The sequence below is a fragment of the Amaranthus tricolor genome, chromosome 3 (assembly GCF_026212465.1).
Source record: "Amaranthus tricolor cultivar Red isolate AtriRed21 chromosome 3, ASM2621246v1, whole genome shotgun sequence".
In the NCBI taxonomy this organism is placed as follows: Eukaryota; Viridiplantae; Streptophyta; class Magnoliopsida; order Caryophyllales; family Amaranthaceae; genus Amaranthus; species Amaranthus tricolor.
Genome location: NC_080049.1, coordinates 2,093,023 through 2,110,417, shown reverse-complemented (window position 1 = coordinate 2,110,417; position 17,395 = coordinate 2,093,023). Strand labels below are relative to the sequence as shown.

General features: G+C 30.3%; 1 protein-coding gene across 1 annotated transcript; it reads right to left on the bottom strand.

Annotated features, from left to right (window-relative positions):
* Positions 1-671: 671 nt before the first annotated feature.
* Positions 672-12,587, bottom strand: LOC130807782 (serine decarboxylase-like). Its single transcript, XM_057673116.1, has 8 exons — positions 12,305-12,587; positions 12,066-12,139; positions 11,871-11,997; positions 9,638-9,799; positions 5,738-5,969; positions 5,316-5,509; positions 1,333-1,469; positions 672-1,238 (listed from the first exon to the last, which is right to left on the bottom strand). The coding sequence occupies exons 1-8, from the start codon at positions 12,585-12,587 to the stop codon at positions 672-674; spliced, it is 1,776 nt and encodes a 591-aa protein (XP_057529099.1).
* Between the last annotated feature and the right edge of the window lie 4,808 nt (positions 12,588-17,395).

The window sequence follows — 17,395 nt, the reverse complement described above, 5'->3', positions numbered from 1 at the left end:
TTTTATTTGACCCAATTATGCTCGAAACTGAATGTAATACGGGTTGTACCAATTTTAACATAGGATGTTATAAACTTGTATCAACTTTTAGTCCAACCTGCCATAAATCTGATTCACTTTTAACCAAATATGTTGTAAGTACGAATCACTTTTAACATAAATCGCAAACAAATCCAGCCTCCAGCAAATTTATGATAAATTTCAAATGATTATTAAATTAGTTAAATTGATACTCAATCTTTCTTGCAACAAGGTGATTATAGAATCATAAATTTGTTGATTGTCTTTTATGTACATTAGGATGTGTAAAAATATTTAATCATAATAATTCAATACAAAAAATATGATATCTTAGTAATGAAATTGGATATTTGATTGATTTTTTTATTTGGATATTATTGATTGAAAATATAGTTTTTACAATGGATAATTAGATTCGATCCAAATCATATTATCTAGATTTGGTTTTGGCGAAATCGCAAATGATAAAAAAAAAATGAAAATAAATTAATAATCTCAATTTTCAACTCTAATGCATTAGTCATGTGAGCTTGGCCTTAAATAGGTTCAATTGCTTTTACCAAGTAAATAAATGTGGTAGAGTCAAAATATGAACTTAAACTTTGAAATTTTGCTTAAATGTCAAACTTAAACTTTCCGAGCTAGCAACTTTAATTGTGTAGACCACAAGAACAATTCTCCGTACCAATCTCCGAAGCAACACATACAAGCTTGTGGGCTCCATCTCTCAGCCATATTAAACGTTTCTCTACGAGCTCATCGACAAAATTATCGATCTTCTGTTTAGTCACATGAGACATAACACACACATGAGCTATGTTCCCTTGACAAGCCAACTGCCAACGTCGAACAAACTTCTTATCTTGTGGACACTCGAACACCACAATGTTGCTTCGCTTATTAAGCATTGCACTAATTTTGGCTTTTTTAAGTCGATCTTTGAGGTAATAAGCGTTACGCAAACAAATTCGAACTTCTTTCTCGATTCCATCGTATCCTTTGAGGTTCAATGCGTACCATAAGAAGACCGGGGCATGTCCGTTCCTACTTCCCGTTATTGTAGCATCTCTTGAAGCTATGTATTCAACGTTTCTAGAAAGAACATTGGCATGCTCTATTCTCACTATTTGAACACCACATGGCATTGGACATCCCAAAAATTTATGGCCGGATATACTAATACTTCCAATTGGCTTTTTGAATGTGATTTGAGACCCCTATTTTCGATACATTAATACCATTTATAAGCATAAAATGATGAAAAATAAAATAATTAAATACAAAATATTTTACATTAAGGGTAGTATTTACTTGTCTTAGAAATGGAAGCATAAGACCAGATAAAGCTCCATCGCAGTGGATGTAGAATTGATTTTCTGTGAAGCCACACTCTTTCAGAGTTTGTATAACATGATCGATATCATCAATGGCTCCTTTCATGGTAGTTCCTATCAAAAACAAAATTAATTATGCATTTACAATTATTTATAATATGGTATTAGAGGCCCACGTTTTTATAATTGAGAATTTTAATGAAGCAATAATGACATTTATTATATAAGATCCTTTTTGTTGTCTAAAACGTCCAAGAACACTAACTTTTAAGTTTTTCACATGTGAAATGATTCACATCAAACAAAGAGATTACATTAAATATACCACTTTAATTATAAGATTGAGGAGCAATTACTATTATTAATTGATCTTTTACATATGACTGTATTTGTGCATGTATAGAATACTACCCAAAGCCATTTCATAATTATAACCATGATTGTTAGAATTCTCATCTACGATCCAACGATTCTACGATAAAAAAATAGGCTATCGATTCGGAATGTAAGTAAGATCTTAATGTTAGTATTAAAACCGTGCGATTCTACTTAGCTACAAAATTTATATGGTAAGATCATAACACGATTTTTCGTTCCTAATCTCACAATCTTATCCTACAGGGTTAGTTTCAATTATAAAATTCTTTCATATAATCCAAATTATACTTTTGTACATCTAAATAATTCTATCAATACGACTAAAATTCGAGTTTTTCTTGATTTCCACTATAAAAAAGATTATTAAAGTTTTTATTTGAAATGTTATTAGATGAAGTCAAATAAGTTTTTATTTAAATCTTAATACTTAATTAAATAAAATAAATATAATTCATATTCAGTTATCTAAAGCATATTATAATTCATATTTGTAGAATCACACAATCCTACGATTCAATTCTGCCGATTCAATTCTGCTGATTTCTATCTTGCTCCTTCAATAATCCTACATAAAATCTCAATACTAACTGTTATGAATGGTGTGACTTGAGTGCACATTTGATGGGTGCATTTATGTGGTGACTCTTGGGATGGAATCCCATAAGTATGTCATGAATGGGTGTATTAAGTTGAGTCTTGATGATTGTGATTAAAAGTATGGATTAATAAGGTAATGAAGTATGAGTTATTCATTGGAGTTATGGGACTTAATGAAGAAGTGCAAATGCTTAATTCTTGATGCTCCTAGGATGTTGTTTTTGACTCTTCAAGTTCTTGGGGATGTTTCATTATCATTTATTCATAGTTTTAATGTACTTAATGTTACTTAGTGAGATCTCTCCTATAAATAAAGAGCTATCATTTTCACATTGTAATTATCCACAAAAATACACCCCAAGCCAAACACTAGCCTATATCTCTTTTCTATTGTAATTCTCCATATTTGAGAGTTCTTTGAACTCCTTTGATAATATAAGAGATACTACACACCGGAGGACATAGCCTAAGTTGGGTGAACCTCGTTAAATTTTTGTGTCGTTTTACTGCATTACTTTCTCCTACAAACATCGATATCATTGATAGCGTAATTTGTTTATCACAAAACCTCATACATTCGATCTTGGCAATATTGGAGTTTGAAACACATTGTTCGAACTCTAATATAGCATCGTTTTCAATTGGTATCAGAGCCAAGTTGTTGTTATCGTGTTTTAGAGGTTATATTGGTGTGACATGGCTACAATGAAACTTGATATTGAGAAGTTTGATAGGAGTGTGAACTTTGGCTTATGGCAAGTCAAAATGAAAGCAATTTTGATACAAAATGGAGTGCATAAAGCACTAGATAGTGTGGAGAAGAAACCCGAAGGCATAAGTGAGGCTAAGTGGGAAGAAATGGATGCGAAGGCCCTATCCGCATACAACTTAGTCTCTCTAATGAAGTTTTGAGAGAAGTTGTAAAGGAGAAAACTTCAAAAGGCATTTGGAAAAAATTGGAATCACTCTATATGGAAAAGAGTGTTACCAATCGACTTTTGTTGAAGAGTCGTTTGTATGATCTCAGATTGCAAGAAGGGAAGCCCATGAAACCGCACCTTGATGAATTTTACTCAATAATTATGAATTTGCAAAATATTGATGTAAAAGTGGATGATGAGGATTTGGCTATTCTATTGTTAGTTTCACTACCGCCTTCATATAAGCATTTTAGGGAAACCTTGTTATATGGAAGAGACACATTGAGTAGTGAGGATGTTAGAAAGGCTTTGACTCAAAAAGACCTTATTGATTCTCAATTTGCTCAAAAGGAGTTTAGAGTTTCCAATGATGCTTTAATTGTTAAAGAGTCGAGTAAGAACAAAAGGAGCATGACTTGCAACTTTTGTAAGAAGAAAGGCCACCTCAAGAAAGATTGTTGGAAATTAAAAGCCAAACAATTCGATGAAAGCAAGTCCACAAAAGCTATCTCCGCCGAAGCTAGCTACGTTGAAGGTGAAGTATATGATGTTGGTGCTCTTGTTGTTACTAGTGAATATAAGGGTGGTGATTCTTGGATTTTGGATTCGGGATGTTCGAGACACATAACTTTTAACTCTAGTTTCTTCTCAAGTTATCAAAAGGTTGATGGAAGAAAAGTCACTATGGGCAATGAGGCTAGTTGTCCGATATAGTTGGTGTTGGAGATGTTAAAATTATCATGTTTGATGGTGTTGTAAGAACATTGACCGGAGTCCTTCATGTTCCAGTTATGAATAGAAACTTAATTTCCCTTAGTATTCTGGATAAAGAAGGTTTTAGGTGCATTGGTGAAGGTGGAGTTTTGAAGGTTGGCAAGGGTCTTAATTTGTTCTTGAAAGGATCCATTAATGATGGCTTGTATATGCTTGTGGGTTCAACCTTAATTAGTTTGGCTTGTGTGTCCACTACTTCAACCGAGCATGAAAATGAAAATGATGATACTTCTTTAAGAAATGACAGTTTGAGAATAATTCCAACATACCCCAATGAGTCCATGGGATGTACGGACTTGATTGGTAATTAAATTTCATACTCTTGTGAGCCCTTTGAGGGCATTTTTAGTGCATGTGCTATGTTTATGCACATGTGTTGTTTTTGTTTTTGTTTTTGAGTATGATGTTGTGTAAGTTGTTATATTATGTTGGAGTGAATTAGAGAATTCCATTGACTTAGGCGAACTCAAGTCAAGGTGGAGATTGTTATGAGTGGTGTGACTTGAGTGCACATTTGATGGGTGCATTCATGTGGTGACTCTTGGGATGGAATCCCATAAGTATGTCATGAATGGGTGTATTAAGTTGAGTCTTGATGATTGTGATTAAAAGTATGGATTAATGAGGTAATGAAGTATGAGTTATTCATTGGAGTTATGGGACTTAATGAAGAAGTGCAAAGGTTTAATTCTTGATGCTCCTAGGATGCTGTTTTTGACTCTTCAAGTTCTTGGAGATGTTTCATTATCATTTAAACATAGTTTTAATGTACTTAATGTTACTTAGTGAGATCTCTCCTATAAATAGAGAGCTATCATTTTCAATTGTAATTATGCACAAAAATACACCCCAAGCCAAACACTAGCCTATATCTCTTTTATATTGTAACTCTCCATATTTGAGAGCTCTTTGAACTACTTTGATAATATAAGAGATTCTACACACCGGAGTACCTAGCCTAAGTTGGGTGAACCTCGTTAAATTTTTGTGTCGTTTTATTGCATTACTTTCTCCTACAAACATCGATATCATTGATAGCGTAATTTCTTTGTCACAAAACCTCATACATTCGATCTTGACAATATTGAAGTTTGAAACAAAATGTTCGAACTCTAATATAGCATCGTTTTCACTAACAATCTTGATTGTAATATACATAATTTTAAGCTGAGTTTTTTTGATTAATTGGAATAATTATAATCATAATTAAGAGTATTTTACCAAATTTTCTTTCAGACAATTTAATATTAAATGTAAATTGAACTTTAAAGAATTCAAATGAAAGGTTTACCTATGTTGATATTTATGATAGCTGGTTTATGTTTATTTTGAAGAAGTTTCATCTTTAAATCGGCACAGTGGATCTCTCCTGAAGTTAAAGTATCAATCTTCACACATTCCATTCGATACATGAGTGCAGCTTTATAGATGGAGTAATGTGATTCTTTTGAGGTATACAAAATTCCATCGGGTAAAATCTGTCTTCTGCAAAATATAGACAAATGAGATTTTGTTTGATTCTTGTCAGTATGAAAGTTATTAATATTAACATTTTATAATATTTAATTATACACAATTATAGATCTTATAGATTGAGTGCAATTGAAAATGTATAAAAAGCAAATGAGATATCAACTCTAAATTGGAGAAATACATATTATTATTAAAATCAAAATAAACAATATATCTTTCAATAAAATTTGCCCAACATACCCTACAAGTATGCCATGAAGGTTTCCTTCGGTCCCACCGTTTGTAATGTAACCCCAATATTCGTGTTTACCAATCTCCCAAAGATTTGCAAACCAATCTAAAACAGCTACTTCAAAATCTCTAGAGTGCAAACCATAATTCCCTTCCATAAATGGATCGCCGATGTTGTTCATGGAAAAGAGGTGCAATTGATTAAGAACCCCATAATCAAAGTCCAAATTTGCCGGATATCCTGCACCAAAAACATGTTAGATGAGAATCCAATCGGAGTAAGTACTGTTTTTTCAAGCATAGTTCTGAGATTGATTCTCATCTATCCCCTACTCTTAGACTAGTATTTAATAAAAAACACATCCAACGAAAATAAAGGATGACAAATGACTTCTATATAGGGGTTTATGGTCCGATGATGTATGCAACTTTACCCATTTTTGTTAGATAAAATTGTTTCTAAAAGGTCAATCTTTATCTTATCTACAGATAAAGGACTAACCTCACTTTTATTCTACAAAGGTCCAACATTTTACTCCTATTTGCAATGAAAGAGTTAAATGAATTGTAACATGATACACAGGTTACCTTTGACTATTTTGACATATTTACACACAAAAAAGGAATAAACAAACCCTAACTACCTAACACCTCTACCAAACAACCACCAGATATTTTATCCCACCACCACCAACCAACCCTTCTACTAAACAAGCACCACCATATCACCATGTTCGTCACCACACCAAAATCATAGCCAATCCCACTACACAGAACAACCTTTCTTGAGGTACCTTAGGCTACAACTTTCAGATTGTTAGGGTTCGTTCTTTATAACACTCTCCAAATCCTTCTCCTGTTATTTCTATACAATTACTTCAATTGGAACAAAGTATAATGAGTCATTCACATTAACAATTTCTAAACTTGACCATTTCTAAACAAATTACATAATGTTAAGGAGAAAATAGATTTTGTGCACTAATAAATTTACATGAATTACAAGAAGGTTAATTCTACATCACCAATAATTATAAAGAGTAACAATAATGCAAACATGTAACTTTTATTAATAAGTCAAAAATTATAATCATTATTAAAATTAAATGTTAATTTGTTTCAAAATATAAAGTGGAATTCCACGTGGTAACCCTAAGGTATTAGATTTTTCACGTGGTAACCAAAGTTTTTTTAAAATTCACGCGTTAATCCTGAGGTTTACCCAATTCATCCTCTATGACCTTTTTACCCAAAATTATGTTTGGAAACATTTATTTACTAATGATAACGATTGTTATACGTGTGTTTAACCCTTTTACTAATCCCATTGCATCAGAAGCTTATATTTCTCCAAAACATAAACCCTAAAGTGTGATTTGGGAGAAAGATGGAAAAATTGGGGTTTATGTTTTTGGGGAAATATAAACTTCTGATGCAATGAAATTGGGTAAAATGATTAAATAGATGTACAACAATCATTTTACGCATTAAATAGGCGTACAACAATCGTTTTATGTACTAAACTAACGTTTTTAAACGTTTTTTTTTGGATAAAAAGGTCACGGAGGATGAATTGGGTAAACCTCGGGGTTACCGTGTTGATTTTTAAAAAACTTTGGTTATCATGTGCAAAATCCAATACCTTAAAGTTACGACGTAGAATTTTTCAAATATAAATTTTTACAAGTTATATGGTGTTGTTAAATATATAAATTTCATTTTAATCATTTAATTATTTAGTAATTGAATAATCAATGTTTCGGATTACTTGCTAACAATAATTAACTTTAAAAGTCACCCCCCATAATATCTTCTATTTGGTGGAGCTAATATGTTGCATGGTGTTGCATTTGTAACCCCATCTCAAAAAGATTTAACAACTATTGTTATCATTGGGATTCAAATTATTTGTTTATAATATATTTTGTCAAATTTATTTTGTGTTTTTTTAATTCATTTTATTTATATTTATTGTTAATATTATTTGTTTTAGGGTAATAACTCATGGTGTTTTGATTTATTATTCAATTTATTTTTTATAACGTATATTATGTAAAAATTAATGTTTTTCGGCTAATTAAAAAATCTTATTTTGTGAGGAATAATTGTTTGTGCATTAATAATTAGATAATTGACTCATTTTTCTGTAAAGTTATAGATTTTGTTTGCCATTTTCTATTGTCCATTTATAATTTTAGTATTTACAAAATGAAACATATATAATATTTGACTATTATAAATATAAGTATGTTTTTGTCATAAGAACTACTCAAATTCTTACTTGAGACCATCTTTTGTAAAGACGACTCTCAAAAATTCAACCCAAATCTAATTTATGTTAATTTAAAAAAAAAACTAATGCACGCGTATGAAGTTCAATGTGAAAAGTCACATAATATATTTGGAGTTATAACAATATTTACTTGGGGCTATAACATAATTTGTTTGGAGTTATAAAATAATATATTTGAAGTTATAACAATATATATATATATATATATATATATATATATATATATATATATATATATATATATATATATAAATATATATATATATATATATATATATATATATATATATATATATATATATATATTTGAGGTTATAACATAATATATGTGGGGTTATAACAATATATATTTGTAGTTATAATATTATGTATTTAAGGTTATAGCATTATATATCTGGGCATATATTAATCTGTGTTTAGGATTATAACATTATATAGTGGGTAGATAATGGTTTGTGTTTCGATTTATGACATCATATATTTGGGTATATAATGGTCTTTGTTTGGGGTTATAGTATTATGTATTTGGGAGTTTTAAAATTATGTAGTTGGGCATATAATGGTCTGTGTTTGAGGGTATTGTATGTTTATAATACCAAATATATTATGTTAAATTATAACCCCAAAGATATATTGTTACAACTCTAAATATATTATGTTATAACCACAAAGATATGTTGTTATAACCCCGATATATATTATTCTATAACTTCAAATATATATATATATATATACATATATATATATATATATATATATATATATATATATATATATATATATATATATATATATATATATATATATATATATATTGTCATAACTTCAAATATATTAGGAGTATGTTATAACCCCAAATAAATTTTGTTATAACCCCCAAAATATATGCTGGTATAACACCAAATATATTATGTTATAATACCAAATAAATATTGTTATAACCCTAAATATATTAAGCAACTTTTCACATTCCACTTTATACATGCGCGTCAGTTTTTTTAAAAAAATTAACATAAATTAGATTTACACTGAATTTTTTAGAACCTTTTTTATAAAAGACGGTCTCTCAAGAGAGTGCCCGTAAAAACTAAGTTGATGAGGACGTAGCAGTGACTATTATAGTGATATGGTGTTACAAGTTATTGAATTTTGTCTCATTGTTCTGCTTCATTGTAGCAACCCGGCCTATCTTAGGCTTTCTTGATATAAATTTCGAATTTATTTTTAGCATATATTAAAATTATCGATAACTCATATGTAATCCCATATATTAAATTTAGAATCAGCGAGAAGTTGACTAACATATATAAATTTGATGGGCTACTCCTATTACCAATTGGTTTTAAAATGAAACCTCACTAGTTTTATGTGTAGCCAAATCTCCTCTTATACGGGTTTTATTGTGTACAAACACGATAACAAATTTATCAAAAATAGATATTTTATAATGTTATACAACCCCATCCTTTAAATCTTGGATTGACCCCTTATGTCTTCATCAGATCTTATTAACAAATATGGTACGTAGTTTATTAATTTAAATTATACGTACTACATTATAATTATGAAGAGAAAATATGCTAAAAATCAGGCAAAAATAGAGAAATAATCATCACCAATCTGGTATTTGGTCTTCTCGACCCACGTCTGAGTATATCTTGATAAAATAGCTCTCACATAAGAGTCTTTATCCCTTTTTAGTTCGTTGGTGGTCTCAATTTCCTTGATGTCTAGGCTTGAAGGTTGTAGATTCTGCCCTAGTGAAGAACCCTTGCTTCCTGTACATATAAACATTTCAAATTAAATATGGAAAAATATACATATTAATTTATACTGTTAGAGTATATAAGATATCATGGGGCCTCAACCATCAGATTAAACTTTTAGTTGAGTTGGTTCCTTAACACGATATTAAAAGCCAACGTGACAAGAGGTTACGGGTTAAAATCTCAACCACTCCTCATTTAAAGTGGAATATTCAGCACCTATGCGCATCCACACTTCTAGCCCAGGGCTCTCGTGTGAGGGGGCATGTTAGAGTATATAACATATCCCGGGGTCTCTTCCATCAGCTTAAGCTTTTGATTGAGTTGGTTCCTTGACAATATCTTACTTTAAGATTAGCAAAGCATATAAAATATTAGCCCATAAACATTTAAAATGTTGAAGTGTCCATTTGTTACCTATACATGTTGGTTGTTCCGCATCAGAGAAAGAGAAGAGTATATATACATCACTTTATAAACTTGAGAAATAACTCAAACTACTACTAATTGATTTTAGTAATGAACCTCCTTTGGATTTGTACGTGGGTTATCTCCTTATTTTGATTGCCTAGAGCCCTAGACCTATTTTCTGAATTTTAACGTAGAAGAACTTCTATATTGGTAAGGAAATAGCTAAATAGAAAGGCCAAAAATGTGATACTTATAATACTCCCTTTTTTCCCTTTTGTTTGCTTAATCTGATAAGAGTACAAAAGATATCAAGGACTTTTAAACATCAATTTAAGTTTTTGTTTTCCTGACATTGTATCATAGCTTGCTTGACTTAAGAGTCACAATTTGAATCCCATATATTCCTCATTTCAAGTGCAACATTTAGCAGCATGGATATATAACGAGGTATATGTTGTAGGAAAATAAGAAATAAAATAAACTTTGATATTATATTATCTCTTTTTTCTAGGAAACATTATGTTAGAATATTCTTTTCTTCATTTTTAGGAATTTAAGATTTTGTGTTATTCTAATTTCTACGTTTAAATTCTTGATCTTTTGTATTAATAGAGGTGTTTTTCCTCTGATTATGAATAAGAAAAACTAACTTTTCAAAACAAAAACCCTAATCTACTTTATTATTTCTGCATTATTAATTTATTCATAGTATCAGAGTCACAAGGTTCATTTTGGGATTGGTCAAATCCTTTTTCAGACTTCGTCGTATACCTAACCTACCTAAAATGGCTGATTAAGAACAAAACACTGAAACAAAAAATGGTCTCCATGACCTCGTTGGAACAAATGTTTCAAATGTTTCAACAAATGCATACGAATAATAAATCAAATGAACTAGTGGCTATGAGTCTCAAAGTGGCCAAAAAACTTAAATATCATAACTACATAACCTGGAGTAGAATGATACATATTGAAATCAAAAGTCGAGGAATGCTTGATTATCTTACAACCACGCACTCCTCCACCTTCGACGAACCCATTTTATAACCAATGGAATCAATGAAATTCCAAAGTTATAGCTTGGATTGTAGGAAATATTGACAAGGGAATTTTTAATCAATTCCTTGATTATCCTACTACTCGAGACTTATCAAAAGAAATCGAAAACCTGTTAAGTCATGGTCGCGATGATCTTCAGATATTTAATTGGGGTTGAACGGCAGCCTCTCTAAAGCAGAATGATGATTCCTTTGAAGCCTTTTTAGCAAACTACAAGACATTTGGAAAGAGATTGATCGTCGGATGCCTAATCCGATGAAACATGCGGATGACATCATGATTTTCAATACTTTTATACAAAAGTTGTTTCGATTTTTAGCCGGAGTTAACGACTATCTTGATAGAGTGTTGAGACCTCCTTAATCAAGACCCATTACCAACCCATGACAAGGCATATTAAACCATTCGCCGAGAAATTACTAGACGCGGTATTATGACCGGTGCATCATCATCGAGAATAAGTTTCTTAGAAATAGGGAGTGGGCTTATGGTCAAACATCGGTCAGATTTCACTTCATTCTGGCGAGAGATCGTAGAAAAACCTCAACTAACATGAGACCACTATTGTGGTTCTCGGCACACCAAAGAAGGGTGCTTTAAACTCATCGGTTACCTAGACTGGTGGGAGGATTTAAAGCAACAAAAGGCGCCACCAAGGTACAGGTTGCCCAGGTTGGTGGCAAGGTACAGTTCATCACTACCGTAACACCACTTGCAGCAACATCACAACCAAATGAAACCTATGAAGAAACAGGTCAAGGTACGTTATCTTGGGCATGTAAAGGAGTAACCCAAAAGGGTATGTCACCACCAACAACCCATTGTCTTTAGACTCAAAAAACACCAAAAACCCACCCCCGTTAGATTCATGAACGAAATACACTAAGTCCATATAACAAAGAAATGATTCCAGCAAACCAAAAACAAAAAGGCAAAAATCAGCAATTTACCTCCATAGATATCAAGATTTGAGAACAAATCCAGTAACAGGAAAAAAGGTCAAATTCGAACGCCTTAACAAAAATCAAAATCACAACACCGAGTGACCTGCACCAAGGTTCCGGTTCACCGAATCGGCGGCGCGGTCACCACAAGGGGCCTTTGTGTTGTGTTGTTCATTAATCAACTCACCAAGGAACTTAATCGTACTGTTCTCATGACCGCTCATTGTTGTGTTGTGCAGGATGCCCAGACCTAGAAGATCATTTGTTATGGTATTGAAAATGGCGGATTGTACTACTTCGATAATGCTACCTTGGTTCTCAGGGGGAGTAAGCTCTTTCGAAGCAAAGTATGATGAAGTTTTCAGGTCAAGTTTGGTTTCAGTCATCCCGAGACCAAACTTGAGGTGAGACCAAACTTGAGGGGGAGTGTAGAAAAATAAGAAACAAAATAAACCTTGATATTATATCATCTCTTTATTTAAAGAAATATTATGTTAGAATATTATCTCTTTATTTTAGGAATTTTAAGATATTTTGTTATTCTAATTTCTATGTTGGAGTTCTTCATCTTTTGTATAAATAGGGGTGTTTGTCCTCTGATTATTAATAAGAAAAACTAAGTATTCAAAACTCAAACCATAGTCTTCTTTTTTAGTTCCGCATTATTAAACCAAAGAAATTCTGCGTAATGAAATATAATTAAATATAAAACACATACATAAGCTTCGTTCATCAGCTTAAACTTTTTTAGAGTTAGTTGCTTTAACACAATGTCATTCATAAAACTATTATTAAGTGTTAAAAGTACAAATATCAAACCTGTTAAGCTCATGTTTCTGCGGATCAAGACATTAGCATAGCCTGCCATTTTCTCTCTTAATCGAATCAAGTTTACAACGTACGTATAATTAACCTAGAAATTAAATAATAACAAGAAATATAGTGTTATTGTGTTTAATAGTCTTCTTTGAAACTTAAAGCTGAGTACACAGCCTTATATAGATTATTGTGCATGTACTCCCTACTTGTCACTTAATTTACGGCATTTGCAACTTTATATTGTGCTATTTATTTTGCATTATTTTATATTTGAAGGCAGATTTATAATTTAATGGATCATACATCATAAATTTTTTTAATTCATTTATACCTACCAAATATATATATTTTTTAAGATAATTTATTTTCTCTTTAATGCTAATTCAATAGCCGTGATAGTAGTTTAAAAAGCATTTTGTTATGTTTGTTTTGAAAACTAAGCTTGAAGTCGGCTATTCAAAATCATTTCAAAGTAGAAGTATATGATTTTCATAATGACCGTTGAGATATTGTGTCCCACAATTATAAATTATAATGGCGGGAGATTGAATTAATTTATCAATAATATATTTACATGTTTTTCAAAATATTTGTATATATCTTTGACTTTTCACGCATTTAGATAAATTTAATTCAATTGTTAATATTTTCAATTACATATAATAAAAAGTTTAAAAGTTTAAATTTAATAATCTCTGCATTTAGACGAATCAAAAAAAATTACAAATTTAAAATTAATTATCTTTACATTGAGACAAATCAGATAAGATCTTAGTTGGTAGTATTTTAAATTTAAAATTAAAAATTAATCACAAATTAAAACTAATAAATGATATAGTGTAATATATTTATTTCTAATATTGTAATTAAGTAATTTGAAATAAAGGAGTTATAATGAGCGATTTAACAGGAAAAAAAAAAAAAGCTATAGTAAAATAGAAAAGAAAATTTTTGTACTTGAACTTTTAAGTGTGTGGTTGGTATAGGTTGCCTGTAGGGGCGCTTATGACTTGTGAGCAATTGAGCATTGGTACATGGATCTCAAAATTTTTTAACTCCTTTTATATGATGTCCTATCACCATGAAACTAATTATATATATTTTTTAATTGATTTTTTAAAATATTAAATAATCACTTTGACTAAATTTAATGTATATAAATTAACCACAAATAAAAATAGTTTTACCATGAAATTGTGTCATTTAATAAATTTTAAATTATTTTAAAGCAACTCAAAATTTGTTAAAATTGATGTCGACAAGAAAATTATTAAGATCATGAAGACGATGGATACGTTTATCAAGTGCCATAGGCGTAAGTACACTATGACAATGGGTTGCATACGCTACCCATGTTTTAAAAAAATAATTTTTCTTTTTTCTTCGCCTTGTATTTTCTCCTTTCTATTATACTGGCTACATTTAACTTTTTACGTTATTCAATATGTTATTTTAGTTATTTATATATTGAAATATACACATGTAAAAATTATAAAAAGTTAATTTAATGAAAGTATGTGACTAGATGATTTAAATAAGATCCCACTAGTCTATATTCACTATGCCAAACTTTAATCTCGTTGTAACTTGTAACTTGTAACTAGCTATGTACAATGTGGTGCGGATGACTTTTATTGCCTTTTTTATTTTATAGTGGCAATGACATGAAATTATTATTGAGATATTTTACTTGTACAAGTCAATTTGAAATAATGAAATATTTTTAAATTGTTCATTTTACAAATAAAATACTTTATTAAAATTTTTTATTAATAAACTTTAACACGTTGGTAATACCCATAATTTTGAATTATGAATCCGATACAACGTTGATCCATAAAACTAAGTTAATAGAAGTTAAGATTGAAGTATGACCTTTGATTAGAATAACAAGAGTTAGAACTAAAAAGGGTTATTTTATTTTTTTGTCTATTACTCTCAATGTGAAGAAGGTTTTCTTTTCCTTTGCAATATAACGGCCTGAAACAATAATTAATGGAAGACGACCTCACGAAGTGTCCTAATACAATTAGAACTCTTCTTACAGTAGAACAATGGACGTGGGTGTATTCAATGAATAAAAGATGCCCCTCCACATGAACAGTACTGTACTAATCCTTCATGAATTCTTCAGTAGAGCAGGATCTCCTCTTTTTTCCGTATACGAAAATGTTAATAAAAAAAACATATTAAGCTTATCAATAAAATTAAATATATTAAGCTTGCAAGAGTATGTGCATCTCAAAACTGATAGGCGGACAACACTGGCAGACTCATTAGCTAAAAGATATCTTCTTGTATTTTATAAGTAATGTATATAAATCTCATTTCATTCTGAGGTTCTTTAAATCTCTTCAATTTCTTAGCCGATTTTCGATAAGAAAAAGTCACTATCCTACTTTCAAATTTCTACTTCACACAGATAATAAAGCAAAGCATGTTTAATACCAGCAAAAATTATCATCACCAAATAAAGATTGATATAAATTACATGATTATAATCTTACATGATGTCGTTTACAAGAACAACTACCCATTGAACCATTGATACCACATACATAAGTAATTATTCACATTCAAATATACAACTACATATATACATAAGTAAATTATTCACATTCAATCTACCCTAAAAATCCTAAAAATCCTAATTATTCACATTCAAATATACAACTACATATATACATAAGTAAATTATTCACATTCAATCTACCCTAAAAATCCTAATTAATTAAAATTATTCACATTCAATCTACCCTAAAAATCCTAATTAATTAAAATTATTCACATTCAAATATTCAAGTACATACATAAGTAAATTATTCACATTCAAATATAAAATACATACCTTGGTAATGAGATATGATAATTTTATTTCTACAATAAGATTATAAGATTATGTAACCTACAATGAAAAACAAAATCAAAATTAGTATAAAAAAGACTAAATCCTTATTAAAACACAATGACTTGAAAAAGAACAAGATTAGTCCTAATTTCGTGGCTTTTGAAGGAAAAGCAACAATGGTGGGTTGAAGAACTTAAACAAAGATGGAGAAGAAAATTCGTGCAATGGATCGTTATTGAAGCAACAAATTTCAATAACACAGGAACTTGAAGAACTTAAACAAAGTCGTGGGGTTTGGAAGATGATGAACAAAATGAAGAGAAAACACAATAAAGGTATGTTTGAAAAACTTGAAGAATTTGAAGAGATTTTTCATGGGTTTTTCAAGAAATTTTCTGAAATTGAAAAGCTTGAAGAAGAAGACAGTCGTCGTCGTGGGTTTTTGAAGAAATTTATTTGAGAGTTTTAAGCAATTGAATGTCAAAACGCGATTTTTATATTTTTTGAACTAACTATTTGCTGCGAGCTAGAAAAAACCGCAGCAATAAGCATTATTTGCTGCGGTTTTATTAAGCCCGCAGCAAATAGCATACACTATTTGCTGCGATTTTTAAGAAGCCCGTAGCAAATAATAGCCTTTTTTTCTTTTTTTTTTTTTGCTTTTTTCGTTTAATACTATTAATGCTTATTTGCTGCGGGCTTAATAAAACCGCAGCAAATAATGCTTATTTGCTGCGGGCATCAGGTAGCCCGCAGCATTTGTACTATATATTTTTTTTCTTTTTTTTTTGTTATTTAATGCTGCATCTAAGGAAAACCGCAGCAAATGAGGTTTTTTCCATTAGTGATTTGATAATTTATTAATGGCAGAAAATGAAATAATACATTTAGTTTTTGACCGAATCACTAATATAGTCTATCAAATAAGATCAAACGGTGGTAAAATAGAAGATGAAAATGTGATTTGAAAAATATTAACGAGTCTCTCACAAAAATATAACATTATTGCCATGACAATAGAAGAGGTTAACAAGAAAAATTTATCTCAATTAAGTACACCCGAACTAATGAGATCACTACTTGCACATGAAAATAGATTAAAAAGATTTAACGAAGAAATTTTAAAAATAGATTAAAATTTTCTAATGGTGAAAATAAAAATGGTCACTATAAAAATTATGAAAAAGGACAAACATCAACTAATCGTAGCAAGGGGAGAGAAAATTTTAAAAATCAAGGGAGTCGATTAAATAATCAATCTGACTTTTATTATAAATTATGTAAGATTACTAACCACAATACTAATGATTGTCGGTATAAATGTAAGAGGTGTAAAAACACACTCACCTCGATAAAGATTGTTGGTATCAACAAAGAAAAGAAGCAAACTATTCCGAAAATAATAACTCCTGAGAACAAATATTTTACATTGGATTGAATGCACAAGAAAAAGTAAGTGACATATGGTATATTGATAGTGGTTGTTCAAATCACATAACTGGCAATAAATATTATTTTGTCACTCTT

What these genes read in the sequence shown, in the direction of transcription:
- LOC130807782 (XM_057673116.1), bottom strand. Translation starts at nt 12,587, where the DNA reads ATGACTGAAACCAAACTTGACCTGAAAACTTCATCATACTTTGCTTCG. An exon ending in CTTCATGGCATACTTGTAGG is followed by an intron (nt 5,510 to 5,737) that starts GTATGTTGGGCA and finishes TATATTTTGCAG; the next exon opens with AAGACAGATTTTACCCGATG. An exon ending in TATCATAAATATCAACATAG is followed by an intron (nt 1,470 to 5,315) that starts GTAAACCTTTCA and finishes TGTTTTTGATAG; the next exon opens with GAACTACCATGAAAGGAGCC.